The following is a 26,615-nucleotide window of genomic DNA, read 5'->3' as shown; positions in this document are numbered from 1 at the left end:
AAGTCATTCCCAGAGTGGTGGTTTTCCCTTTCAGTACGTATGGAACAAAAGCCAGTATTTAGTGTGAGGTTTGCGCATCATCAGTCCTGACTGGCTGGGGCTGGGCCAGGGCCAGTCTTCCGGGAGCTTCTGCAGAAAGAATCTGTATCCTCAGGGTCCCCCCGTTTCCCTAGGACCACAGGGGTACAAAGGAGAATACGGGGCAGTAAAATGAAGCCTGCTGGGCTCTGCTCCTCTTGTACCTCCAGCCATTTTGACCGTGTCTGTTTTCTTCTCTAGGTCTTATCTGTTGCATTTAAAGGGCAATTTTGCACTTGGTGCTAGAGGCCTTTCATCCATGGGCCCTTTTACTGGAATGATAAATGTGTATTTTCTCAATGCAGATCAAGTAGTTCAACAAGAAGGCCTGATGTGTAACACTAAGCTGAAGAGGCCAAATCGAGAGAGAAGAAACTTGGTCCCATCGTCACAGCCAATGACTGAGAACCCCCCTGATAGAGCCAAAAAAGGAGACCCGAGTGCTCCTTCCCAGAGTGAGCTGCATCCAGCCCTGTCCCAGGCCTTCCAAGGAACAAATAGTCCTCAAGTATTGAGTGAGTTCTCGGGGCCACCACTCACACCCACCACTGTAGGAGGGCCAAGAAAGGCATCATTTAGGTTCCGAGATGAAGACTTCTATTCCATTTTGTCATTGAACAGCAGAAGAGAAAGCGATGACACTGAAGAGGAAACCCAGGTTGAAGAATGTCTGTGGGTTGGTATGCGCTCACCCCGTTCTCCTTCCCATCACAAAAGAAGTAGATTTAGGGGGACATCGACCCCTCAGGCCAAAAATAAAAATTTTGAAGAAAATGCTGAAAATTGCAGAGGTCATTCTTCAAGAAGAAGTGAGCCCAGTCATGGCTCATTGAGAATAAGCAATGCAATGGAGCCAGCAACAGAGCGGCCTTCTGCTGGGCAAAGGTTGTCCCAAGACCCCTGGCTGCCTGATAGGGAATCTGCTACAGAGAAGGACAGAGGTGGCAGTGAAAATGCGAAAAAGAGCCCTCTTTCGTGGGACACCAAATCCGAGCCCAGACAAGAGGTTGGTGTCAATGCTGAAAATGCATGGAGTGATTGTATTTCTGTGGAACATAGGCCTGGCACCCATGATTCTGAAGGATACTGGCAAGACTATTTAAACAGTTCTCAAAATTCTCTTGACTACTTTATTTCTGGCAGACCAATATCTCCAAGATCATCAGTGAATTCATCCTATAACCCTCCTGCATCATTCATGCATTCTGCTCTGAGAGATGATATTCCACTAGACTTGTCAATGTCATCGACTTCAGTTCACAGCTCAGACTCAGAGGGAAACTCAGGGTTTCATGTTTGCCAACCACTGTCTCCCATTAGAAATAGGACTCCATTTGCCAGTGCCGAAAACCATAATTATTTCCCAGTAAACAGTGCACACGAATTTGCTGTCAGGGAAGCAGAAGATACTACTTTAACAAGCCAGCCTCAGGGGGCTCCATTATATACAGATCTCTTACTAAATCCACAGGGCAATTTGTCCTTAGTGGATTCTTCCAGCTCCTCTCCATCAAGAATGAACTCAGAAGGCCATTTGCATGTGTCTGGGTCTCTGCAAGAAAATATACCATTTACTTTCTTTGCAGTGTCTCATTTCCCAAATCAAAATGATAATGGGAGCAGGATGGCAGCCTCTGGTTTCACAGATGAAAAGGAAACCAGTAAGATAAAGGCAGACCCTGAGAAACTCAAGAAATTGCAAGAAAGGTGAGGACTTTTCATAATTATATATTTTTTCCACTTTCCCAAGGCCGAAATTAGCATTGCTTTCATTAGAGAGCCATGGGAATTTTAAGTCATAAATGGGTCCTTCCTTGACATTTTAGTGGTTGCTTATTTTGAGAAAATTGTCTCTGTTTTGTTGCTCTTAAAACATACGTATTTATAAAGAAAAGTCTGGTGTTCCTGATCAGTTTCTTCTCTATTTCCCAAAGTGTTTTTTTCCTTGAATACCACACCCTTAAGTCTGCTGGGTATAAGGATCTCTGACTGCTTCACAGGGCTTGTTCTTCTCTCCAGCAATGAAGAACCAAGATTTTTTAGGAAAAGGTTGCTATCTCCCTAGAGAATGAACCATTCCACACTTGAAGTTCGCAGCTCTCCCTTATGGGACTTACCCCAAATCCAACCAACAGTTCTAGAATTCGAACCTTGCGAACTAAAAGACCGTTCTTAGTTACCATAGTTACCTCGGTTCTCTGAAGGGCCACACTGGGGTAACCACTGCTTCTATTTTATGTGCTCTTTTTCATGCAAGAGAGAGAGAGAGAAATAAGATCTTTTCTGAATTGCCCTTTTCTTTGATCTTTCCTTTTTTGTGAGATGATTTGGGGATAGTTCACAGCTATGAAATGTGATACTTTGTAAAGCCATCATTAAACACCATGTCAGGATTCTACCATTTCATTTATGATAGGTGTTTACCATGCTCTGATCTTGGCTTACTGATCTGGAAATTGATTCTTGGAATCTGAGCCCTCTTTGTGTATATTAGCATGACTCATGTGGGCTGTGAATTAGAAATGTAAAAACAAGAGGAAAATGGAACATAGAATGCATACCTGTTCCTATTAATAAATATCATTTATCCAACTCCAGTAATGAAGTAACTTTCTAGTTAGCAGTACCTTTTCTTTTCCACATTAAGCTACCAGAAGACCGACCCACGGTTAAGGGGCAAGAGATCTTACACCCACCAATCCTCACCTCCCCAGAAATACAGCTTCAGACCTACTTGTCAGAAGTCTAAATTTCTACCATCCCAAAGTGATGCCCTTGAGCTAAAAATAATTTCTTTGAAAATGCATTCACTTCCAGGCATGGTCTTGCATTAAACAGCTATTATTCGTGTACCTATTAATAGTTTATCCAGACACTCTCTTTTTTCTGTATAAAATAAACTTTGTGCTTTTCTTATTATTTCAAATTTGTTCCTTTTGGGAAATATTAAAAATACAGACTTAAAAGAAAAATCACCTGTAACCCTATCATCCAAAGATAAACAGTTAAAAACATTGTTTCTAGTCTTTTATCTTTGCATATAAATGCAATTTTTAGTGAGTATCTGTTGATATTGTTTTCCAACATGCCTTAATTTAATATCTAATCCTATTTCTCAATCACACGTTTTTAAAAGTTCACCTCAGTTATCTTAATACATATAAATTAATACATAACATACGTACCCTTCAGAGAATTTTTAAAGCGCACACATCACACACAAACCCAGACACCCCTGTGCCCACCGTCCAGCTAACAGAACATTCCTTACACACTGGAGCCCTCCTGAGCCCCTCACCCACCCTATCTTCTCATCATCCCACCTTCAGCTCCCCACACCCACCCTGACCATTCCTGTATTGCGTTTATCATCCTTTTGCATTTCGTTGTGTTGTGTTTTGGGGTTTTTTGCTTTGAGCTTTTACCATATGTTTATATGTTTTTTGTTTTTTTTTCTTGAGAGAGTCTTACTCTGTCTCCCAGGCTGGAGCGCAGTGGCATGATCACGACTCACTGCAACCTCCACCTCTAGGGTTCAAGCAATTCTCATGCCTCAGCCTCCCATGTAGCTGGGATTACAGGCCCACACCACCATGCCCAGCTAATTTTTGTATTTTTAAGTAGAGGCAGGGTTTCACCATGTTGGCCAGGCTGGTCTCGAACTCTTGATCTCAAGCAATCCACCCGTCTTGGCCTCCCAAAGTCCTGGATTACAGGCATGAGCCACCGACCCAGCCAGTTTTTCTAAACAATATGTTGTGTATATTTATGAACTCTGAGGAAGTGTTTGACTCTGTAGAAATAGAATCTCTAGTCTTCTGTGACTTGCTTTTTCCTCTTACATCCTTAGTGAGATGCATCCTTATTGATATATTTGGCTTTAGTTTATTCTTTTCACACTACAAAGTATTCTCTCATATGGATATACCACAATTTAGCCATTCTGTCAATGGACATTCGTGTCCTTTATTGTTTGCTGCAAATGGCGCTGCATGAACATTCTTGTAAATGTCTCCTGGCTCGTGTGGAAGAGTTCTCTGGGATCTTGTCTAGGAGTGGAAGAGCTGGGCTGGTGGGCTGGTGGGCTGGTGGTGAACACATTTTCCACTGTACTAAATAATGCCAATTTAGTGTCAAACCAGTCATGTCTAATGTTATACATCCTTGACAACATTCGTATTGATTGGCTTTTCAAATTTGCCAGTCTGATGGGAATAAAATGATATTGTAGCTTGAGTTTGCATTTTCATGACTTAATGAAGTTAGGCATTTTATATGCTCTTTAAATATTAAATGACCATTTGTGTTTTCCATTCTGTGAAATATTGATGTCTTTATTTTTTTGTAGAGATGGGGTCTCACTACGTTGCCCAGGCTGGTCTCAAACTTTTGGCCTCAAGCAATCCTCCCACCTCAGCATCCCAAAATGCTGCGATTACAAGCGTGAGCCACTTTGCCTAGCCAAATATCTATGTCTTTAGCTCATTTTTCTTTTAGAGTATTTGTATTTTATTTTAAAATACCTTTATATCTCTGGCCTATTAATTTAATCTTTCAACAGTTGTGTGTTGGAAATATCTTTTCCCAGTTTGTAGTTTGTCTAGTTTGTCTTTTTCTTTATGTTGTCTTTTTTTTTTTTTTTTTTTGAGACTGAGTCTTGCTCTATTGCCCAGGCTGAAGTGCAGTGGTGTGATCTTAGCTCACTGCAACTTCCGCCTCCCAGGTTCAATTGATTCTCCTGCCTCAGCCTCCCCAGTAGCTGGGATTACAGGCGTGCACCACCACGCCCAGCTAATTTTTGTATTTTTATTAGAGACGGGGTTTCACCAGGTTGGCCAGGCTGGTCTCAAACTCCTGACCTCAAACAATCAGCCCGCCTCGTCCCCTCAAAGTGCTGGAATTACAGGCTTGAACCACCGTGCCCGGCCCCATCTTCTTTTTGGATTGCAATTTGTATCTTGTCTTGCTTAAGAAATCCTTCTCTTAACCTGATATCGTTATGCTATTCTTCCTATTTTCTTGTAAAATCTCTAGCTTTATATTTAGGATTTAATGTGAAATGGATTTGGACTTAAATGTGAAGTGGTTCTTAATATGTGATGTGAAGTAAGCTTTATTTTTTCCCACTTATGAATATGAAATATCTGAGCGTTTGGGATAGTTCCCTGTTGATCTGCACAGCCACCTCTCCTTTGGAACATGGCTCAACAAGCCCCAGTTTCAGGGCTCTCTATTCTGTTGCATTGGACTTTTGTTGTCTTTCCCTAATCTAATGCCATTCCGTCTTAATGCCTGCAGCTTTCATAACTTTTGATATGCGATGATGTAAGCCTCCTTCCCTAATTTTTTAAAGAGTCCTTGACTGTATACTTAAGAATCCACTTGTTGGGATTTTTATTGGAATTGCATTTAATCTATAGAATATTCTGGGAGAATTGACATATTTGCGATATTGACTTTTTCTTTGATAAACATGCTGTATCTCTCCTTTTGTTTGTGTCTTCTTTAATGTCTTTCAGTATAGTTTTGTGGTTTTCTTCATAAAAGTCATTTATTTAATTTATCCCTTGGTTCTTTTATTTGTTGTTATTTGCTATTGAAACAGTATTTTAAATTCTAATTTTAACTCTTTGTTGCTAAGATGTAGAAATCCAACTGACTATATGTTTTCTCTGTATTTTTGCCAAAATACAAAATAATTTCAACTGTAAAAAATATTAGTAGTTTGATTTCTTTCTTTCCAAACTCTATGCTTTTTAATCCTTTTCTCATCTTACAGTGTTACGTCAATTTTTTTGAGGGCTGCTTATATTAAATGTGTCTATTATGATTTGATCAGTCTCCTTTTATAACACATGCATAACTAATTACTTAGAAAAACTTCCTAAATGTGTAACTGCTGATGAAAGGAATGCAGAGTCTTAAGGTTCTTAATGTATATTGTCAAATTGTGCTTCAGGAAAGTTCTACACGTTAGCGATCTCACCACCCCTTATGAGGGTCCTCTTTCTCCACGCCCTTTCCAGTTCCAGGAATTTCTATGCTTTTTAATGTTTGTCATTAGTAATTCTTGGCTGGGCACAGTGGCTCACTCCTGTAATCCCAGCACTTTGGGAGGCCAAAGTGGGTGAATCACTTGAGGTCAGGAGTTTGAGACCAGCGCCTGGCCACCGTGATGAAACCCCATCTCTACTAAAAATACAAAAATTAGCAGGGCATGGTGGCGCACAGCAGTAGTCACAGCTATTTGGGAGGCTGAAGTGGGAGAATCTCTTGAACCCAGGAGGCAGAGGTTGCAGTGAGCTGAGATGGCCCTACTGGACTCCGGCCTGGGCAACAGAGCAAGACTCCATCTCAAAAAAAACAAAAAGTAATTCTTTGTCAAATATTTTACAGATATGTTTTTACTTTTCCCATTTTATTTACTTTACATTTTATGTATATATTTTTGGTGTAGTAGAACTTTAACATTACTTACAATCAAATCTGTCAGTATTTTCCTGTATCACTTTCGCATTTGGTGCCATGCTTAGAAACTGCAATGCTCACTCAAGCACCCATAATTATTTTTGTCTAGTATTGCTATATTCTCCTTTCATATATCATAGTGGTTAGAAATATGGGCTTTGCTGTCTTATGGTTCTGGATTTCATTCCCGATTCTACCAACTTTTAGCTCTATGATTCTGGCAGTTTCCTTCACTGCTTTTGTTGTTGTTGTTGTTGTTGTTGTTGTTGTTGAGATGGAGTCTCGCTCTGTTGCCCAGGCTGGAGTCAGTGGCACGATCCTGGCTCACTGCAAGCTCCGCCTCCCGGGTTCAAGCGATTCTCCTGCCTCAGCCTCCCAAGTAGCTGGGATTACAGGTGCCCACCACCATGCACGGCTAATTTTTGTATTTTTAGTAGAGACAGGGTTTCACCACATTGGGCAGGCTGGTCTCGAACTCCTGACCTTGTGATCCACCCACCTCAGCCTCCCAAAGTGCTGGGATTATAGGCATGAGCCACCATGCCCAGCCAGGTTCCTTCATTTCTAAAAACCTGTTTTTTGATCCAGAAAATAGAAATAACAATACATACTCCTCAAAGAACAGTGACAACTAAATGAGGTTTTAAACATTTATGTGTGTCATAGACTATCTAGCATACAGTAAGCGCTTAATACATGGTAGCTATACTTAAATTCATATGGAATATATTTTGATGTATGGTATTAGATGAGGTTCTAAGGTCTTTTTAAAAATGTTTATCCCATTAATCCACAGTCATTCTATCCTTTCCTTACTAATTTGAAATGCTTTCTTTGGCATACACTATCCTTATCAGTCTGTTTTCGGACTTTCACTGCCTGAAATGCTCCATCAATTATACACATTTATTGTTGATTTATGATTTTGTTTTTGTTTTTTGGGGTTTTGTTGTGTGTGTGTGTTTTTTTTTTCTTTTTGAGACGAAGTCTTACTCTGTTGCTCAGGCTGGAGTGTAGTGGTGCAATCTTGGCTCACTGCAACCTCCACCACTCACTCAGGTTCAAGCGATTCTCCTGCCTCAGCCTCCTGAGTAGCTGGGATTACAGGCAGGCGCCACCTCACCCGGCTAATTTTTGCATTTTTAGTAGAGACGGGGCTTCACCATGTTGGTCAGGCTGGTCTCGAACCCCTGACTTCATGATCTGCCCGCCTTGGCCTCCCAAAGTGCTGGGATTACAGGCGTGAGCCACTGCACCCGGCTGATTTATGGTTTTTTAAAAATATTTGAGGGCTGAGCATGGTGGCTCATGCCATCAACTCCAGTGCTTTGAGAGGCCAAGGTGGGAGGATCACCTGGGGCCAGGAGTTCAAGACCAGTCTGGACAACATGGCGATACTCTGTCTCTACAAAAAATATATATGTTCTCTGGGTGTAATGACACATGTCTGTAGTCCCAGCTACTCTAGAGGCTGAGGCAGGAGTATCCCTTGAGCCCAGAAGGTCGAGTCTACAGTGAGCTGTGATCACTGCACTCCAGCCTGGGTGACAAAGTGAGACCCTGTCTCTAAAAATATATATACATTTATATTTGTATATTTATACATATATATGTATATATACACACATAGATTAAATATGTTTTTAGTATATTTATATAATAAATATATATCATCTATATATAAATATATATAATCTCTCTTTGTTACCCTCTTTTCAAAATTTTTTATTGCCCATCCTAATTTAATTACATTGTGATCTCAGAAAATACGAACAGTATTTTTTGTGCCCTAATACATATTCAATACTTAAAAATATGCTATGGCATTAGAAAAGGTTGTACATTCTTTCTTCTCTCTTTGTTGGCATACATATATAAAATACATATGTTAAAATCCTTCAGGCCAGGCACAGTGGCTCACACCTATAATCCCAGCACTTTTAGAGGCCAAGGTGGGCAGATTCCTTGAGCTCAGGAATTCAAGACCAGCCTGGGCAACATGGCAAAACCCCGTCTCTACAAAAAAAAAAAAAAAATAGCCCGGGGTGGTGGCGTGTGCCTGTGGTCCCAGCTACTTGAGAGGCTGAGGCAGGAGGATCACTTGAGCCCAGGAGGTGGCAGAGGCTGCAGTGAGCCAAGATCTTGCCACTGCACTCCGGCCTGGACAACAGAGTGAGACCCCTGTCTTAAAAACAAACAAACAAAAAAACCCTTCATACTTTATTCTTTTCCATTGAGTTTGTCAATTTCTGAAAGACATTGATTAAAATCCTTCACTCTGATTTGGATTTGCCCATTCTCCTTTGCATGTCTAAGAATTTTGCTTTTATTTAGTGCACTAAAGCTCATGGCTGATCTCTTCTTGGTGGATCAATCAATATCTAGCTTTAGACTTTTAGCCTGAATTATATTTTGTCCATTAATATTGTTTGACCTGGAATTTTTTATTTCGTTAATCACATTTTTTTAAATCCCCAGAAATCCTCCTTATCTCTTGTTGTTCCTTTTACATAGCAGCTGCCAATATTCTCTGAATCCTCCTGAGAAGTACCTCCTCCCTTCGTTAAACAATTCATTTCCTCTAGAGTCAGCTGACTTATTTTCCTTGTCCCCTCTCATTCATGCTGGTGGTTTCCACATGTGACAGGTGGCCCCCAGTTGTTTTATGAAGGAAGGAATGGGTGGTTTAGTAAGAGAGGTGGCCAGCACGCTGTCCCCGGCAATTGTGTGCTTCTTCTCCTCTGAGATCCAGTTTCCTGAATGGGAGGTTTTGTGTAATTGAATGTCATTCATGAACTTTTTGAAAAACTTTGACCTGTGGCCAGGCACAGTGACTCACTCCCCACAGTCCCAGTACTTTGGGAGGCTGAGGCAGGATTGCTTAAGGCCAAAACTTTGAAACCAGTCCTGGCAACAATGGAGACCCTGTTTCTAAGAAAAAAAAAATTAAAATTAGCTGGGCATGGTGGCGTGCACCTGTGGTCACAGCTACTTGGGAGGCTGGGATGGGAGGATCAGCTGAGCGCAGGAGCTTGAGGTTGCAGTGAGCTATGATTGCCACTGGGCGACAGAGTGAGACCTGTCTCTAGCAAGACAAAAAACTTTGACCTTTATGGAGAGTTCCCTTTCTTTGGAATACAATGACAGAATGTTCCCCTGGGAGAGGCACTATGCCACCTGCTGCCTGCATCACAGGGTATCTGAAAGGGGGCAGCAGCTGGTCCCCTCGTGCTGAAGCAGTTCTTGAGCTTGTACCCTCATAATTGCCCCATCCCCTGCATTGGTGCAGCCCAAGCCTGGAATTTCCCTGGGTCTGCCCTTCCCTTCTCCATGCTTCTGTGAGAATGCCTTGGGTTGCCATTTCCTTTCCTCTCGTCAATATCATCATATCTTCATCGACTTTCCAAGAATTCCTCATTATTTCTGGCCTGCTTGTTTTCCAGCACTATTGTGGATTCATTCTATTTAATTTTCTTTTTTGGTCTTTTAAGAGATTTGTGTGGGAAAGGAGACTGATGGGGGTGCTTAGCCTGCTATCTTGAGCTAATCCTAAAAGCAGTCTCAATTCTATAAAACAGTATGTGCACAGGAGTAATACCAGAGGCTAGTACACCAAGCTATATATTTTTTCTTTTTTTTGAGACAAGGTCTCGCTGTGTTGCCCAGGCTGGGCTTGAACTCCTGAGCTCAAGCCATCCTCCTGCCTCGGCTTCCCAAAGTGCTAGGATTACAGGTGTGAGCCACTGCACCCGGCCAGACTCAACTATTAACAAGCAGTTACTTTGGGGTAATGATTTTATGCTTGATTCTCCTTTTCTTTTCTGTGCTTTTCTGTCTCTTCTTCACTTTTATTTGTTAAAAAAATTTTTTTTGCAAAGTAGGGTAGCCAGTGGATCCCCACCTATACCTTTGAGAAGATGGAGGACCTTAAGTTAAGAGTCAGATATTTATCAACCATAACAAGTTCACCACAGAGCCCTTCGTCCTCCTGTTGAGATCAGTGATCTTCAGACCTGCATGACCATCTTAACGTTCAGGTTCCTGGGCCCCAGATACTGAACCAGAACCTCTAAGGGTGGAGCCCAGGAATCTGTTTGTAAAATCTCTACCGGTGAACCCGACGGTCATTTATTTTCTATTGGAAACCACTGATTTAGAGCACTTGTTTCCAAATGCAAATCCCGTGTAGTTGCCTAAATTAAAAATCTTCTAGGCCAGGTGTGGTGGCTCACACCTGTAATCCCAGCACTTTTGAGAGACCAAGGCAGGCGGATCACCTGAGGTCAAGGGTTCGAGACCAGCCTGGCCAACATGGTGAAACCCTATCTCTACTAAAAATACAAAAATTAGCCAGGTGTGGTGGTGCACGCCTATAATCCCAGCTACTCAGGAGGCTGAGGCAGGAGAATCGCTTGAATCCGGCAGAGGTTGCAGAGAGCTGAGATCGAGCCACTGCACTCCAGCCTGGGTGACAGAGCAAGACTCCATCTCAAAACAAACAACAACAACAAAAAATAATCTTCTACCACTTTTCTGCCTACCTTCTCAAACTTGCAAGATCTCCCACTAGTGTATCTTCACCAGTTGGAGCACTCACTCCCATGTACACATGTTCTTCCTGATTACTTATGAAAATATGGAAATTATGTTGAAATGTATTGAAGTCTGAATGTTGAAAATGTCTTTAAGTTATTGAGAATGTCCATAATGGAAAACTGTAATTCTGCTTCTTTACACTGAGCTGCCCTTTCATGGGGAAAAAAGTCTTTCAAGAAATTGAGCATATATTTCTCCATCCAGAGCAATGTCCATTTCTTCCTCTTTTGATTTTAGTCTCTAGCCAGTTTCCTTTCCTTGACCAGATGGCCCCCAGTCCCGTGAGGACTCTAAAGAAAAGAAAATAGCCTTAGGCTTCTTAAAACCTCCCAACATGAACATCGACCAGCTATTCTTCACTCACCATTTATTAGACACAAATATCTTTACTTACATTTTCGTTAGTTCTTATCTTCGTCAGATTCCAGCCGCTTACATTCTGGAATGCTGACGTCATTTGTTGGCATGTGTGGTGTTATTCGGGAGATTGTGTCCAGGTTTATTGGTTCATCATCCACCTAAACCAACATCTATTAAGTGAACTCTGTGCACAACACCTTGCCAGACACTAGATGTACTTTACAGTTTGCAGAACAGGTTCCTCATTGTCACACGTAGCCAACCTGGCCACAGCCCTAGGAAGTAGGTGGCAGTGGTGTTATCACCATGACCCTCATTGTACAGATGAGGAAACAGGATCTTGGGAAGATTAAGGAACTTATCCAAAGTCACACAACTCACAAGTTTCAGAGGCTGGCCTCAAAACCAGACCCCCTGACCACGAATCCCATGCACTCACCAGTATGCCACCCCCACCAACTTCCTGGCAGGGAGAGGGGCTCCTGGCCTTGACTCCAGTTTGGAAATGATTCTGTAGCCATTTCCCTTTACCTCTTGATTTATGGTGGCAGTGCTGGTCCTCCATGTCAGCTCACACGTATCGACAATTGCAAAGAAGCCTGTTACAAGAATTTGTGCCTCAGCCAGGCCCAGGGGCTCACACCTGTAATCCCAGCACTTTGAGAGGCCAAGGCATGTGGATCGCTTCAGCCCAGGAGTTCAAGACCAGTCTGGGCAACATCGTGAGACTCCATCTCTACAAAATAATTTTTAAAATAGGCAGGTGTGGTGGCATGCACCTGTAATCCAGCTACTTGGGAGGCTGAAGTGGGAGGATCACCAGAGCCTGAGGAGGTTGAGGCTGCAGTGGGCCAAGATTGTGCCACTGCACTCCGGCCTGGGCAATGGAGTGAGACTCTGTTTCAAAAAAAAAGGAGAATTTGTGCCTGTGTTATCAAAAATCATCTCAGTAGGGTCAGAGGGAGCAGCGGGTGAGTACCAGGAGCCCTCTTCCTTCTCTGTCAATGCTCTGGGAACTGGTATTTGTAGAAACTGCAAACGTGTAGCCTCCTGGTCACGAGGGCTTGTTTTCCATTTAGTCTCTTGGAGGAGGACTCCGAGGAGGAGGGAGACTTGTGTCGCATCTGTCAGATAGCCGGGGGTTCCCCAAGCAACCCCCTCCTGGAGCCTTGCGGCTGCGTGGGAAGCCTGCAGTTTGTTCATCAAGAGTGCCTGAAAAAGTGGCTGAAAGTGAAAATAACATCAGGTAGGTGGGGAAGGAAGTGCAGTGAACGTGCCACCACATGTAATTAACATGAGGCACCACGGTGTGGGCCCCGGAGCCTTGTCATCAGCTCACTCTCCTCCGCAGAACAGCGACTCAGGGACACGTGGCTGAGCTCCAGATCCTTGCTCATAAAAGCTGTCTTTAAACTATGGGAGGGAGTTGGGGGTTTTTTGTTTGTTTTTGTTTTGGTTTGTTTTTTGTTTTTTGTTTTTTGCTTTTATCTGAGAGAAGACTCCTGGGAACAAATGCTATTGAATTCTACCTCTGCTTGAGGCCTGAGCAGAGATGCTAAGATCGCCTCTCAGGAGGAAGGAAATAGAAGTGGGTCAGCGGTGGAAGCTCAGCAGACACACAGTAGCCGTGCCCAGCTAGCAGACACCCAGCAAAATACTTCAGAAGGTCCCTCATGAGAGACCCCCAGCACACACATCCTACTTCCTTTTATTTGGGGGTCACCTAAGAAACTAAACAAAGCTGCCTTTTAGCAATAGGGATAAGAGCGCTGATCTGATTGTCTAGAACCATATTGGATAAAGAAATTTCCATGTGCTGATTTTGTCAGCTCCCTAGCATCTTATAACTGAGTGTGCGGCACCTTCTCAACTCCCTGAGCAGGTTATAACCTAAATACAACCACATCGGTAGGTCAGCTGTAGTTTTCTGGGCAGAGAACAGAAGTTTTCTTTAAAGCATGGCTTTAGGAATGAGATCAACTTTAACCAAAAAAAACGCATGGAACATCAGTGCAAAGAGCAACTTGATCAGAAAATAGTTGTGGCTTCTTTCAGACACACCTCTCTGAAAACATATCCCCCCACAGCCAGATCCTATTTCTCCCCGTCTTCCATATCCTTCTCCTTAGCCGTCACTATCCAGGCTGCAGGGAGACTTAGAGCTTTACCCTGTCCCCATGAGGTGTTGCCACGCCCCCTCACCAAGGACAGCACACCATGGAATCAGAGAATGAACATGTGGGGTAATCATATTACTGTGTCATCCATGGAGCCCATTTTATGCAACTTCCCTAGCATAAGAAATGTAAGTCCACTGATCAAGATGCTTAAACGCATATCCATATAACGAGCAAAGTATTCAGTCCTTCAGAGAGGGAAGAAAACGAGTAGATTTTGGTTGCTAACGACTCTGCCATGCAATCCTTTGTCTTCCTAGAAATTTGGGCCAATTAAACATCCAACACAGAAAAAGTTACCTGTGAAACATGTCATGAAAATGCTGCTATGCTCATAAATGTCAACGCTTGTATGGGTGTGTTCAGTAGGATTCGATCGGAAGACTCATGGGACATTTGGTAGCCTAAAGCGTTACTGAATGATGCTAAAAAAAAAAAAAAAAAAGTCAAGCGAACAAAATGCAGATAAGGGATTACTTCCTGTTCATCCTTGCCCTTTGAAAGTCTCTATTATTTACTGTTTCTTTATATCCCCAGTGGGGAAACAGAATGGAGGTATGAAACTGCACAAGCCCTATTTTTACCAAATACATGCAGGTAACTAATAGGTCTTTTATTTTCTAATGCATAAAATAAACACCAGTACATCATTAGTCAAAAGCCGCAACTAAGGGGGAAAAACTGTCTGGCAGAATGTTTGCTTAGACATAACAGCCCAGTTCTGCATCCTCCACTTTTGCATTGGGGAATAGGATAAAAATGCTGGTCTAGAATGCCTGTTTTTATAAAAACAGCAACAAAGGAAGCCTTCTCATATTTCTTTTCCCAGATGAGTCTGAGCTCAGGCTGATGAGCTGGCCCTGGGTACTACTGTAACTAGTACCCACACCTGGCCCCTCGCTCCCTCACTGTTCTCAGGTGGCAATGTTACCTGGGCAGGAGTAAAGGCAGATTTTTAAGCCATTGATCGAGAATAGCTTCTGCCATCTATTTTGGTCCTCACTAATTTATTTACTTGGACCTGTGTTGGGTCTATAATAAAAAAAAAAAAAAAAAAGCTGAATAGTCACTCTTTTTACAAACACCTGTGTTACAGACTCTTAGCCTCTGTGCAGCAATTCCAAGTTTATGAACCATCCTGTTTATATTTAAATAGCAAGATCTGCTATTTAAAAGTCATGGGAATTTCACTTCTATGAAGCTTGCATAATAGATGACTACAAAGGAAATTTTTCAGCTCTCAGATTCAAGGTCATTTTCTACAGAAGATGGCTGGCTTTAAAGGAAGGTCACTGAAGCTCAGAATTCATAACACACACAAGTTCACTCCCCAAATATCACCTGTCCAAAGTGCTAACACAAACAGACCCATGGTTATATGTACATATAATTCTTTATCCAATTTAAGGAGCAGATCTTGGTGCCGTGAAGACCTGTGAGATGTGTAAGCAAGGCCTGCTGGTTGACCTGGGTGACTTTAACATGATTGAGTTCTACCAGAAGCACCAGCAATCTCAGGTAAGAAATGTGGCCACTCTGCCTCCACAGGTTAAAGTATGTTAGAGGGGCAGGGCGAGAAGACATTCCCCTTCCCTGATCTAAGAAATGTAGAAGGTCTCTGCTGGCGGGAGTCTGACAATATCCATTTAGCTTACTTCTCTGAGAAGACCTGCCACTAAATTAGAGTATTAGAGAGTTGAAAAGCCTTTTTTTTTTTTTTTTTTTTGAGACAGAGTCTCACTCTGTCGCCCAGGCGGGAATGCAGTGGCACAATCTCACTGCAAACTCTGCCTCACAGGTTCAAGCGATCCTCCCGCCTCAGCCTCCTGAGTAGCTGGGATTACAGGCGTGTGCCACCACACCCACCTAATTTTTGTATTTTTAGTAGAGATGGGGTTTCTCCATGTTGGCCAGCCTGGTCTTGAACTCCTGACCTCAAGTGATCTGTCTGCCTCCACCTCCCAGAGTGCTACAATTACAGGTGTGAGCCACTGCACATGGCCGAGAGTTGGAAGTCTTATTTGTCCTGGGTTGAGTTTGCCCTGCTGTTGGGAACAAAAGTAAGAAGCTTCATTGGGCAACTGGACACAGAAAAATACCAAAAAATTCTGGCAAGCTCCACACCCACGTTTGCAGAAGTAATTTAATAACAAGAGAAAAAAAAAATCAGGGTCTTGGAGGAAACGGTCCCTAATTTAAATACCAAGTAACCCTGGGATAAGAAGGAACTGCTTTACCTACAGCTAATAAACATGAGGTAAATGCCTACTGGCTGATCTTTAACACCTAGTGAATTAACTCTCCTAGGGTATTTGGACTGCATTTCTAATATTGTAAAAAAGTTAGTTACCCTCAAGTGGGAAGTTGATTTGTGCCTGAGATAACAGTTAATCACCCAATTCTCAGGCAAACAGTCTTCCATTTAGAACTATTAGGTTGGTGCAAAAGTAATTGCAGTTTTGCCACTTTTGTTGGCAATATCCACAATTACTTTTGCACCAACCTAATACTATTTTGTTCAATATAGAAGTCACAAGCCACTTGTGGCTAATGAACAGGTGGCTTGTTCTAATCAACATATCCTGTAAGTGTCACATACACACCAAATTTCAAAGACACAGTACCAAAAAAAAAAAGGGGGGTAATATATCACCTAATTTTAAACACCAAGTTTCAAAGACTTAGTACACTTTCCAGTTCAGTATGTAAAGAGTTTGAAGTTGTCACTTCGTTTTAACAACAAGTAAAAAGCTTTAAAAAGTGCAAAATCAACAACCCTTCTTAGATCCATAAGAGAAGTGAAGTCACAGAGCAAATCACTGCCCCTAAAATTGGAAAGACAGGCAGATAGAATCACTAATCCCAGCACTTTGGGAGGCCAAGATGGGCGGATCACTTGAAGTCAGGAGTTTGAGACCAGCGTGGCCAACACAGCGAAACCCCCATCTCTACTAAAAATATAAAAATTAGCTGGGCGTGGTGGCGCATGCCTGTAATCTCAGCTACTCAGGAGGCTGAGGCTTGAGAATCGCTTGAACCTGGGAGGCAGAGGTTGCAGTGAGCCGAGATCGCACCACTGCACTCCAGCCTGGGCGACAGAGTGAGACTCCATCTCAAAAAAAAAAAAAAAAAAAAAAATCACAACTTACCGGAGCAGAGACTCCTGAGCAGAAAGCTCTATGGAAACCAGTGCTGGACAAGCAAACTTAAGCTGTAATTAATGAACTGCTGGAGGCTCAGTGTAGACAAGTCTGAGAGTCAAAAATTCCAGGGGGACCCTGTCATAAGGGTATCCCCACACTTTAGTGAGTTTTCTGTCCAGGAGTGCAACCAGGTGCATACAGTGAATAGCAGAGAAAAATTCCTTCATGCTTCCAGCAGGGGGAGGGGGGAAAGTAACCATTTTGGTACAAGCCAGAGCTTTCTGTTCTTACTAACAGTTTGCCCTCAGGAGAAACTATTTAACCAGAGCCTAACCTTTGGAGGTTTTATCAGAGCGCCATACCTAACTGGAAGAAGGGAAATACTCAACCCCAGCCCTCTCTAGCCATCTTGTCCCACCTAAGGTGGGAGGGGGAGGATAGAGAAACTGAGAAGCACTTGTGAAGTTCACAGTCCAGAGGCACAAGCTCACTCAGACTGGGACCTAGAGTCTCAAAGGACTGTAGAATACTTCCCCTCTCCCCACACCTCACCACCACATGGCTAACAACCCATTTATAGCAGTTCCTTTTACCCAGTACATCACGTCTGGCTACCAAGAAAATATTACAAGACATACTCAAAGGTGAAAAGCACAGTTTGAAGAGACAGAGCAAACACCAGAACCAGACTCAGATATGGCAGGGATTTTGGAATTACCAGACCAAGAATGTAAAACACTATGATTAATACGCTAAGGACTCTAACAGGTAAAGTAGACAGCACTTAAGAACAGATGGGCAGTGTACACAGAGGAATGGAAATTCTAAGAAAGAAAAAGAAATGTTAGAGGTGAAAAACTCTAACAAATGAAGAATGCCTTTGATGGGCTTATTAGTAGACTGGATACAGCTGAGGAAAGAATCTTTGAGTTGAGCATATCCCAATAGAAACTGCCCAAAATGGAAAAACAAAGAGAACAAAGATTGGAAAAAAAGAAAAGAAAACAGAGCAGGATATCCAAGAACTTGTGAGACAATTATCCAAAAGGTGTAATAGACACATCATGGGAATATCCAGAAGGAGAATAAAGAGAGAAAGGAACAGAGAAATATTTGAAGCAATAATGACTGAGAATTTCCCCCAAATTAATGTCAGACACCAAATCACAAATCCAGAAAGCTCAGAGAACACCAAACAAGATAAATGCCAAAAGCAAAACAAAACAAAACAAACAAAAAAACCCACCACCACGACACATCATATTTAAAATGGAAAAAAAAATCAAAGATAAAGAAAAAATCCTGTAAGAGGCCAAAGGGGAAAAACACCTTCCCTAAAGGGGAGTAAAGATAAGAATGACATCTGACTTCCCAGAAAGCATGCAAGCAAGAAGACAGAGAAACAAAATAAAGTGTTAAGAGAAAAAACTGGCCAACCTAGATTTCTGTACCCTGCAAAATTATCCTTCAAGAGCAAAGGAGAAATAAAGATTTTCTTAGGCAAATACTTAATGCCAAAAAAGTAAAATATCAAAAAAAGTAAAAATTACATACAGAAATAATCATTTGAAAATATTAGGTTAATAAATTATATTGTTAAAATTAATTTCACCAGTTTCTTTTTACTTCTTTAATGTGGCTACTAGAAATTTTAAAATTACATCTGTGATTTGTGTTTGTACCTCTGAGTGTATTCTATTGGATGGGGCTGATCTAGAAGGTGATTTCCACTTTATAAGCAGTCAATTAATATTTACCAGACCTTTTTTTGGCCAACGTTTTGACAGCTAAGTCAAAATGATTTGTGTGAGTCTAGGCAATTCTGCAGTTTCCTTGTTTAAAATTTTAAGGGTGTAGACCAAAGAACAAAATATTGACAAGAATGAAGGATATTTGAAGAGTTCAGTGAATAAGGGCATAATGCCACAGCAGCATTACAGAAGTTAGGCATCAGGAGGTTAGAGAAAGAAAAGGAAAAAAGAGAAAAGAAGAGAGGAAGAGAAGGGAGGGCAGGGGAGGGGAGAGAAGAAGGACTTCTTGAGAAATAAATAGTGTTTTGAGGCCTGAAGGTCTCACATAACCACCAGGCACTAAGATCTGAGACGATAAACAGAGCAACTCACATTCCTGGACGCTGAGCATGTGGGAGGCGAAATATTGAAAGAAACCAGAACCTCTCAGTGCCTGAGGTCAGGTGCCAGCCAGGGTGCCGACAGGTTCATCTCAAGAAATAGATCATTTTGGGCAATGGAGCCTGCCAAATCCCCTAAGGAGGACGTGTTCACATGAGGATGGGTTGCCCAGAATACTATCTATCAGAGCAATCTACTGACACCACAAACACCGTGCAGCCCAGGGGAATGCCTTATCTAGAAAAGACCCCTTTTGGCCCCAAGCCTTTCCACATGGTTCTCCCTCTGCCAAGCTGCTGCCACCATCTAATGTCCTTTATCAATGGTATTTATAGAACTGACCCAACAGCAGCACATTTTTCCATTTGTACTAAGATGTTTGCACTCATGTAGTCTGAGGCCGCAGGTCCCACTGAAAAGCCTACCAGCTTTGATTAAGATCTCAATCTAAACCCTACTCTCTTCCCCAGAGTGGCCCTGTGACCTTGAGGAGACTATGGCAATTCTCTGCACCTCAGTTCTCTTATCTGTAGAAGTCTCTGCACCTCAGTTCTCTTATCTGTAGAAGGTGAGAGATGTTAACTCACACCTCACAGGTCTGGATGTAGGAAAAGACTCGAGTACATCACCTCATAGACAGAGTGTGTGCAGAGGAGGCTCCACGCATGAGAACTGTCAGATTACAGCCACAGAGACGCTCGACTGACTTGGCACTCAGGGGAGAAAGCTACATGCACCAATGACTGGCCTAGAGTCCATCAGTGAACTAACAAAACAAACTAGCCCCACTGGGTCACATCCATATCCTCGGCCCCACCGCACCCTCCATGTTAAGACAACTGGCTACAAGCACCTTCTAGAAACAACTATGACAGTAATTGTATCAGCCAGGATCTGGGTGGGAAGAGATGGTGGCACACTCAAAGGGGGCAAGTGAAGAATGCAGAAGGGAGGAGGGAAATCTGGGCAGCAAAAGAAAGCAGCAAGGAACGAGGAGGCGTCCTGGGACTAGCAGTGTGGCCAGGGTCATGAGCGCTGTAGCTAAGGATCAGCCACCAGCAGCCTGTGGCCTTCAGGAGAAGACAGCAACCACTGTCACACCACGCCCAGCAGAGAGGGATTGGGAAGAGACACCCAGCTTCTCCCTCCTCCGCCCTCGGGTCTCCTGCCGGGGCCTCCCATGGGCCAAACCCAACAGGAAGCCAGAGGGCAAGGAAGCCCAGCTGGGGAAAGCCATGGGGCCGGCCCCTGGGCCACAGAGCAGGAGGGGTGCGGATCGGCAGGAGAGACAGAAAGCATCCAGCACAGTCATTGCTCCACGTGGAAGCAGGAATGATTTTAAATTTGTTTCAGTGAGAACTTCACAAGCCATCAGAGCCTTTGGGAAATGCCCGCATTATCATCCCAGGTGGCAGCTAGGCTGCCAGGCCCGCCCTGTGGGGAGAGCCAGGTCATAGCATGGGCGGCTGCTGTCTGGCGGCGGCTGAGGGCTCACACCTCACTGCAGTCCTGACTGTCCCCATGACCTGCTGGGAATTCATAGTGCCTGTCTGCTCACAGCCTGGGCGAAACCCCAGGCCCCAGGGAGCCTGACTTGGGTGAATTCTGAAGCTCGCCATAGATAAAGACTGAAGCAACTGTTGTTGAACACAAAGATATCTACGATGTCACTGAACCTCAGCTCATCCCCGAGGCGCGGTGAGCCCACTGAGGGGACAAGCCCCGCTGAGGAGGCCGCCAGCCTGGCCGTGGAGGTGACATGGACACCTGTGCCTTGTGGGCCTGGTCCCTTCCCCTCGCTCCCAAACCTGGCTCACCTGGGCCTCCTGGCCACCCTCCTGCTGCTTGTCCTTGGCAAATGGGTTCCTTTCTGGAGAAGTGGCACCACTTCTAGACGTGTACAAGTCTAGACATGTACCAAAAAAGGGGCAAAACCAAAAGAAACCTAGAACTGGCTTCAGCTCAGCCTGGTTCTCACTTAACCTCAAACTGACTGACTAGTGAACTGTTTTTCTTATATATTTTCCCACTTAGAATTTTTTTTTTTTTGCTTTTGTTTAATTACAAAAACCATACAAAAATTTCTTATAATTTACCACCCAAAATGATAATTTATAACATTTAGCTGCAGGTCTTCTTTTTTTCTATTAAAATGGTGATACACAGGCCCAACCCAGGTCTAACCCCAGCTCTGGGTTGGGGCCAGGGTCCCTCCTGGGTTCAAGGGATCCTCCTGCCTCAGCCTCCTAAGTAGCTGGGTCCACAGGTGTGTGCCACCACACCCTGCTTTTTTTCTTTTTTTTTTTTTTGAGAGATGGGGTCTGTCTCACTTTGTTGCCCAGGCTGGTCTCAAAATCTTGGGCTCAAGTGATCTTCCCACCTTGGCCTCCCAAAGTGCTAGGGTTACAGGTGTGAGCTACCACACCCAGCCAGTTTAACTAAATTTTCAAATACTTATTGAGCACCTGCTGCCTGTGAGATACTGTGCCGAAAATGCTGCCGTACCCAAGACCCGCAGGGCCCTACCGACCAGCAGCGAAGACTGAAGCCAGCAATTCCTGCAGGTGGAGGTCAAAACAAGGACCATGCAGGCTGCTGCGGGAACAGCTGCGGGACTCCGACTTGCTCTCTGAACCAGAGAAGGCCTTTCTGAAGAAGAGATGTTTAACAGCGGAAGGGAAGAGAGGAGCAGGCCTTCTATCCACTGGGCCTTGGAGTGAAGTCTGTGACATCTGGGACGGATGCCTCCCCTGGGACCTGAGCACAGATCAGGGCGTGTCCTCTAGGTGCCGGGTCAGCACTGTCGGTGGCCTTTGAGAGTGTGGAGGGGCTCCCGTCAGAGCACATTTTCCTACCTTAGTTCTGTACTTCTGGTGGGAGCAGGGCAGATGCTGCTCACAGGTGCTAACAGGGCACTGAACTCGGATTATTCTAATATGAGGCCCAAGGTCAAGGTCTGTTACCAGGCTTCAAGCGGCTAGATCAGGAACTCCTACAAGCATCTGGAGAGGGGATCATTAGACAAGAGCAGCTGTGGGACCCCAGGGACCTGGCGGTTTCATCTTAGGTCTGTCAGGGCCTGTGGCAGTACAGCCCTCCTTTCTCCTGACTCTTTCGGTAGTGCTGTGTGTGAGGCAAGCCTACATTTGCTCCTGTGAGCATTGGCTGTCACCTGGAAGCAGGACTCGTATTGGATGCTGGTTGGGCACTCGGTTTTGGGGTGGAGGGCAGAACTCCTGGATAGCAGCATGCGGCGAGCCAAATAACATTCTAGCCTCCAAAATGGATGAGGTGAAAACAGGTTTAAGGAAAGCTTAGGTCACAGGTTACACACTCAAATACCACAGAGGCCAGGCAGACAACAAATGATGGTAATCTTCTAGGTATCCTGCCATTGGGCGTGATGGCATTTGTGGCAAAATGGAAAGTGCTCTCCCCAACTAAAGATGGTCATGCTCTTCTTTTCTACCTTCCTTCTTGCTTCCTTCCATCCAACCAGAGCACATCCACAGGCCAGATTCAGCTTAGCAGCTACCACGTGCTCACCCTTAGTTTAGATCAGTGGTTCTCAAAAATGGGCGGTCCCCAAACCAGGAGCGTTAGCATCATCTGGGAACTTGTTAGAAGTACACATTCTTGGGCCCACTCCAGTCCAGCTGAATCAGAAATGCAGGGAGGAAAGGAGGAGCAGTGAGGCCAGGCGCGGTGACTCACGCCTGTAATCGCAACACTTTGAAAGGCCGAGGTGGGTGGATCATTTGAGGTCAGGAGTTGGAGACCAGCCTGGCCAAATGTGGTGAAACCCCGTCTCTACTAAAAATACAAAAATTAGCTGGGAGTGGTGGCACACACCTGAAATCCCAGCTACTCGGGAGGCTGAGGCAGGAGAATCACTTAAACCTGGGAGGCGGAGGTTGCAGTGAGCCGAGATCACACCATTGCACTCCAGCCTGGGCAACAGAGTGAGACTGTCTCAAAAAAAGAGGAGAAGGGGGAGGGGAGGGGACGGGACTGCCTGGCAACTGTGTTTGAAAAGGCCTGCTCAGTATTTCTGATGCATGTTAAACCTGGAGCCACTAGATTCAAAAGTTGTGGCTGAATGGGTCACTGTCTGATCCATCACAATTATGCATTTTTTTCTCATTGCTTCATCTGTGCATATATTTATAAAGCATGCACAGTATACCAGGCACTGGGCCAGGCACTAGGAGTCAGGAGCAAACAAGACAGATGCAGGTCTTGCCCTCACAGATCTTAACGCCCAGACAATTTACCTGGAATCCTGTCTTTAAATCTTGTCTCTTGTAGGATGTGTTGGTTTTGCGAGATCTCATATATTAGCTCACTTTACTATCATGCTTTGAGGAAACAGGCAGAACAGAGGTTACTTCCCTTCCATTACAAATTGAGTCCCTTTGGCCCTGCACAGTTAAAACTCTGCCTAAAGTCACAGTGTCCGGTGGCCCTGTACTGCCCACCTTAGCCAGCAGTGCTTTCCAGGTAAGGTGCACTCCAGGGGCCCCTGCTCACTGAATTGGAACACACCCCTGCCATCCTTGCTCTGCCGCACAGGAGAGTCTCAGTGGGCCTCAGGCTGTCATTGCTGTGAAGCACAGGCCTGGCCTGGCTCCATCTCAGCCAAGGACAGATGTCCTCAGACACACGCAGTCACCTAATCACCCTTATACCTAGGAGCACTCTTGAATATATTTGAAGACTTGATAGAACGTTCAGCCAGGCTGTCAGCTTCTTTAAGTGGAATATATTGAGAATTTCCATCAGTAGCAAGTCTCTTGGCCTAAATGAATATTAGCAAAATGGAGAAAACAGCTGGCAGGTGGGCTGAGATCTCCAGAGCCCTTTTGCGCTGTTTCACATGCCTTCTCCTTTTTAATGTCCCCGCCCCCTCCTATTAATGCCACCCCCATTCCCTTCAGTCTGGCACACAAAGGGAACTCCACGTGGGAGTCAAAGTGTGATGTGATTGGGACAAGGAAGGAGTGGATGGGCCGTAGCTCCAGTAAGCCCTGCTCCAAAACCTCGTTCATTTGGCCCTGGCCAGCCAAGTGCGGTGGAACTCTTTGAGTTAACAAATCCCTCCCACTTGTAGCTCAGGAGTGTAAAGGCTGATTCGGAGTTGACTATCACACGCCTGCTCTGATTGGTGGGCTGAGCCCCTTTGTCGAGCATCACCAGCACTGCAAAGGGCGCACATAAAGGAACTGAGCCGGCGAGATTGATGGCGCCGTGTGGCAGGTTCCCTCCCACAGATCAGAGAAGAGACACAATCTGCTAGAAGTGACTTTTCAAATTATCTGCAGAAAACATTAGTGGATATTCTCCCATCTGCATGCCTCTGGGCCTTATTGAGTCATAAAAAGTAAATGATTTCCCTGAATGCTTTGACAAACCTGATAGTTCCAAACCATTTTCTAGCTGATTGATTTGTCATTATGCATCCCGGTGTCTCGAGCATAAAAGCTGGCTGGCAAAGAGCACTGGTGAGAGAACCACTGGCAGCTTTTGCAGGAAGAAGCCGGGGACGAGGTAAACAAATAAGGACCAAGGCTTTGTTGGTGAGGAGGAGCTAAAAGCCAGGTGAGGAAGGCTTCTCAGAAGAGGTGGTTGGCGAGACAGTCGGAGGCAGGCACAGACTCACGGGGAGGGCAGGAGGAGGCAATTAAAACAGAAAAAGTGGCTAGGCAGGGTGGCTTACACCTGTAATCCCAGCACTTTGGGAGGCCAAGGCAGGTGGATCACCTGAGGCCAGGAGTTCGAGACCAGCCTGGCCAACATGATGAAACCCCATCTCTACTAAAAATACAAAAATTAGCTGGGTGTGGTGGTGCACACCTGTAATCCCAGCTACTCAGGAGGCTGAGGCAGGAGAATTGCTTGAACCTGGGAGGTGGAGGTTGCAGTGAGCCGAGATCACGCCATTGCACTCCAGCCTGGGCAAGACTGTGTCTGTCTCAAAAATAAAATAAAATAAATAAAACAGAAATAATGCAAACAAGCAACTTGTTCTCTACTCACTCTAGGCCAAGGTCAGCAGAGCACAAAAAACACGACCAAAGGCTAAAAATAGGAGGCTAACTGCTAAGGACAGAGGACTGGGGCCTTCGAAGATGGATCTGTAGAATGGTGGAGAGGCCTGCAGCAGTGATCTCAGGGCCGGCTGTCACCAAGATCCAGAGTTGGCCCTGATTCAGAAGGAAGAGCATATCAATCCTTGCTCAACTTCTGTGCCTTTTCTGGCAGCTGCTTGGTCCTGGGAGAGGTGGGTTCTGTGCCAACCTCCTGAGCTGCCCTGGATCTAATGAGAACAGGAAGATGTGGCACCCGCGCTGCTGCAGGAAGAAGGCAGATGAGACACTGAGTGCTCACTGTGTCATTCATGCCCACGCATCGTTATCCTGGGCCGACAGAGTCACAGTTGCAAGCTTTCCCAAGGGTGACGGAAGGGGCCATGCCCTCTGCTGGGGACTCTATTCCCCGGGGGCTGGGTGGCTTTGTGAGCACAGCCTGGCCCATCCCAAGACCCCCACTCAAGGGAAAGATGGGGACTGAAAGGGCCTTCCCCTCCTTCCCCTATAGAGGCATAGGAGTAGTTGTTACTAATACCACTGATTTATGGAAGGTCTGTGAAAGGTCTAGAGTGAGCACAGCCACTCTTGGCAGCAAAGCCCAAGTGCTGAGGACAGAGAAGTGCCATGGCCAGCCAGACCATCACATCCTCCCTGTGTAGCGCCTGTTCTGAGCACCAGCGAGAAAAAAAGCACAGCCCACTCCTCAAGAAAAAGCGGAAACGTTAACAAGTGCAAAAGGTGATATGCAAGATCAAGACGAATGCTTAGGGACTGGGAAGCGAAGGAATGATGGGGGCAAAGGAGGCTCCTCAGGAAGCCTTTCACAAGGGGACATCTGTGACTGCTGAGAACGTTATGGACAAGGCCTGGTGCATCTCTGTTGTAGCACCCGACACATCCAGCTTGTACTGGAGCTGTTTACCGATGAAGTTCTCTCCCCCACACCAGGTGATGGGTTCCCAGCAGGGAGTTCTGAGGCTTTTTGCCCTGTGTTCCCCACAACATCCAGCTCAAGGCTTTGCATATGTAACTGCTCAATAAATGTGGAATGGGATTGAGCCTGGAAAATGGAACTTTCTCCGAGCATCCTCCACTAGATAGTAAAAAATCCCAGGGGAGTGGCTGCCCTGGCCTCTACCCTGGATCTCCTCCTGCTCTGTCTTCTGGTCCCCAAGAGCAGGCCTTGCCTTGGAGCTTGGGCTCTTCTCCCAGTTCTTGTCACCTCTTAGCCTTGTTACCCTGCATCCCACAATTTAGACCATGACTATTTTACAGATGAACTGAAGAGCTTTCTTTTCCATTTGTAGGCACAAAACGAGCTGATGAATTCAGGCTTGTACCTGGTGCTGCTGCTTCACCTCTATGAGCAGAGGTTTGCAGAACTCATGAGGCTCAACCACAACCAGGTGGAAAGAGAGAGGGTAAGTCTGGCTGTGACCCAGAGCTGTCCGGTGGCAGCCCTGAAAACCCTGCAGTGCTGTTTATTAGATGTGCAAGCTGTTGAGGTCCTCACGGTCGCTTGGGAGGATATGGGACTATCATTGTTAGGACTAAGATTTAGCAGCTGCTAAG

General features: G+C 44.7%; 1 protein-coding gene and 1 long non-coding RNA gene across 2 annotated transcripts in view; one reads left to right on the top strand and one right to left on the bottom strand.

Annotated features, from left to right (window-relative positions):
- Nucleotides 1-26,615, top strand: part of MARCHF10 (membrane associated ring-CH-type finger 10) — a 273,051-nt gene that overhangs the window by 235,520 nt on the left and 10,916 nt on the right. The window contains exons 11-14 of the mRNA XM_055102255.2: nucleotides 384-1,785; nucleotides 12,582-12,748; nucleotides 15,088-15,197; nucleotides 26,351-26,464. Coding sequence (XP_054958230.2) covers nucleotides 384-1,785; nucleotides 12,582-12,748; nucleotides 15,088-15,197; nucleotides 26,351-26,464 — 1,793 coding nt within the window. The remainder of the gene's footprint in view (nucleotides 1-383; nucleotides 1,786-12,581; nucleotides 12,749-15,087; nucleotides 15,198-26,350; nucleotides 26,465-26,615) is intronic.
- LOC117976581 (uncharacterized) overlaps nucleotides 1-26,615 on the bottom strand; it is a 48,701-nt gene that overhangs the window by 17,243 nt on the left and 4,843 nt on the right. The window lies entirely within an intron of this gene.

Source organism: Pan paniscus, chromosome 19, assembly GCF_029289425.2.
Source record: "Pan paniscus chromosome 19, NHGRI_mPanPan1-v2.0_pri, whole genome shotgun sequence".
NCBI classification, from domain to species: Eukaryota; Metazoa; Chordata; class Mammalia; order Primates; family Hominidae; genus Pan; species Pan paniscus.
Note: the sequence above shows the minus strand (reverse complement) of the source record. Positions and strands in the feature narration are given on the sequence as shown.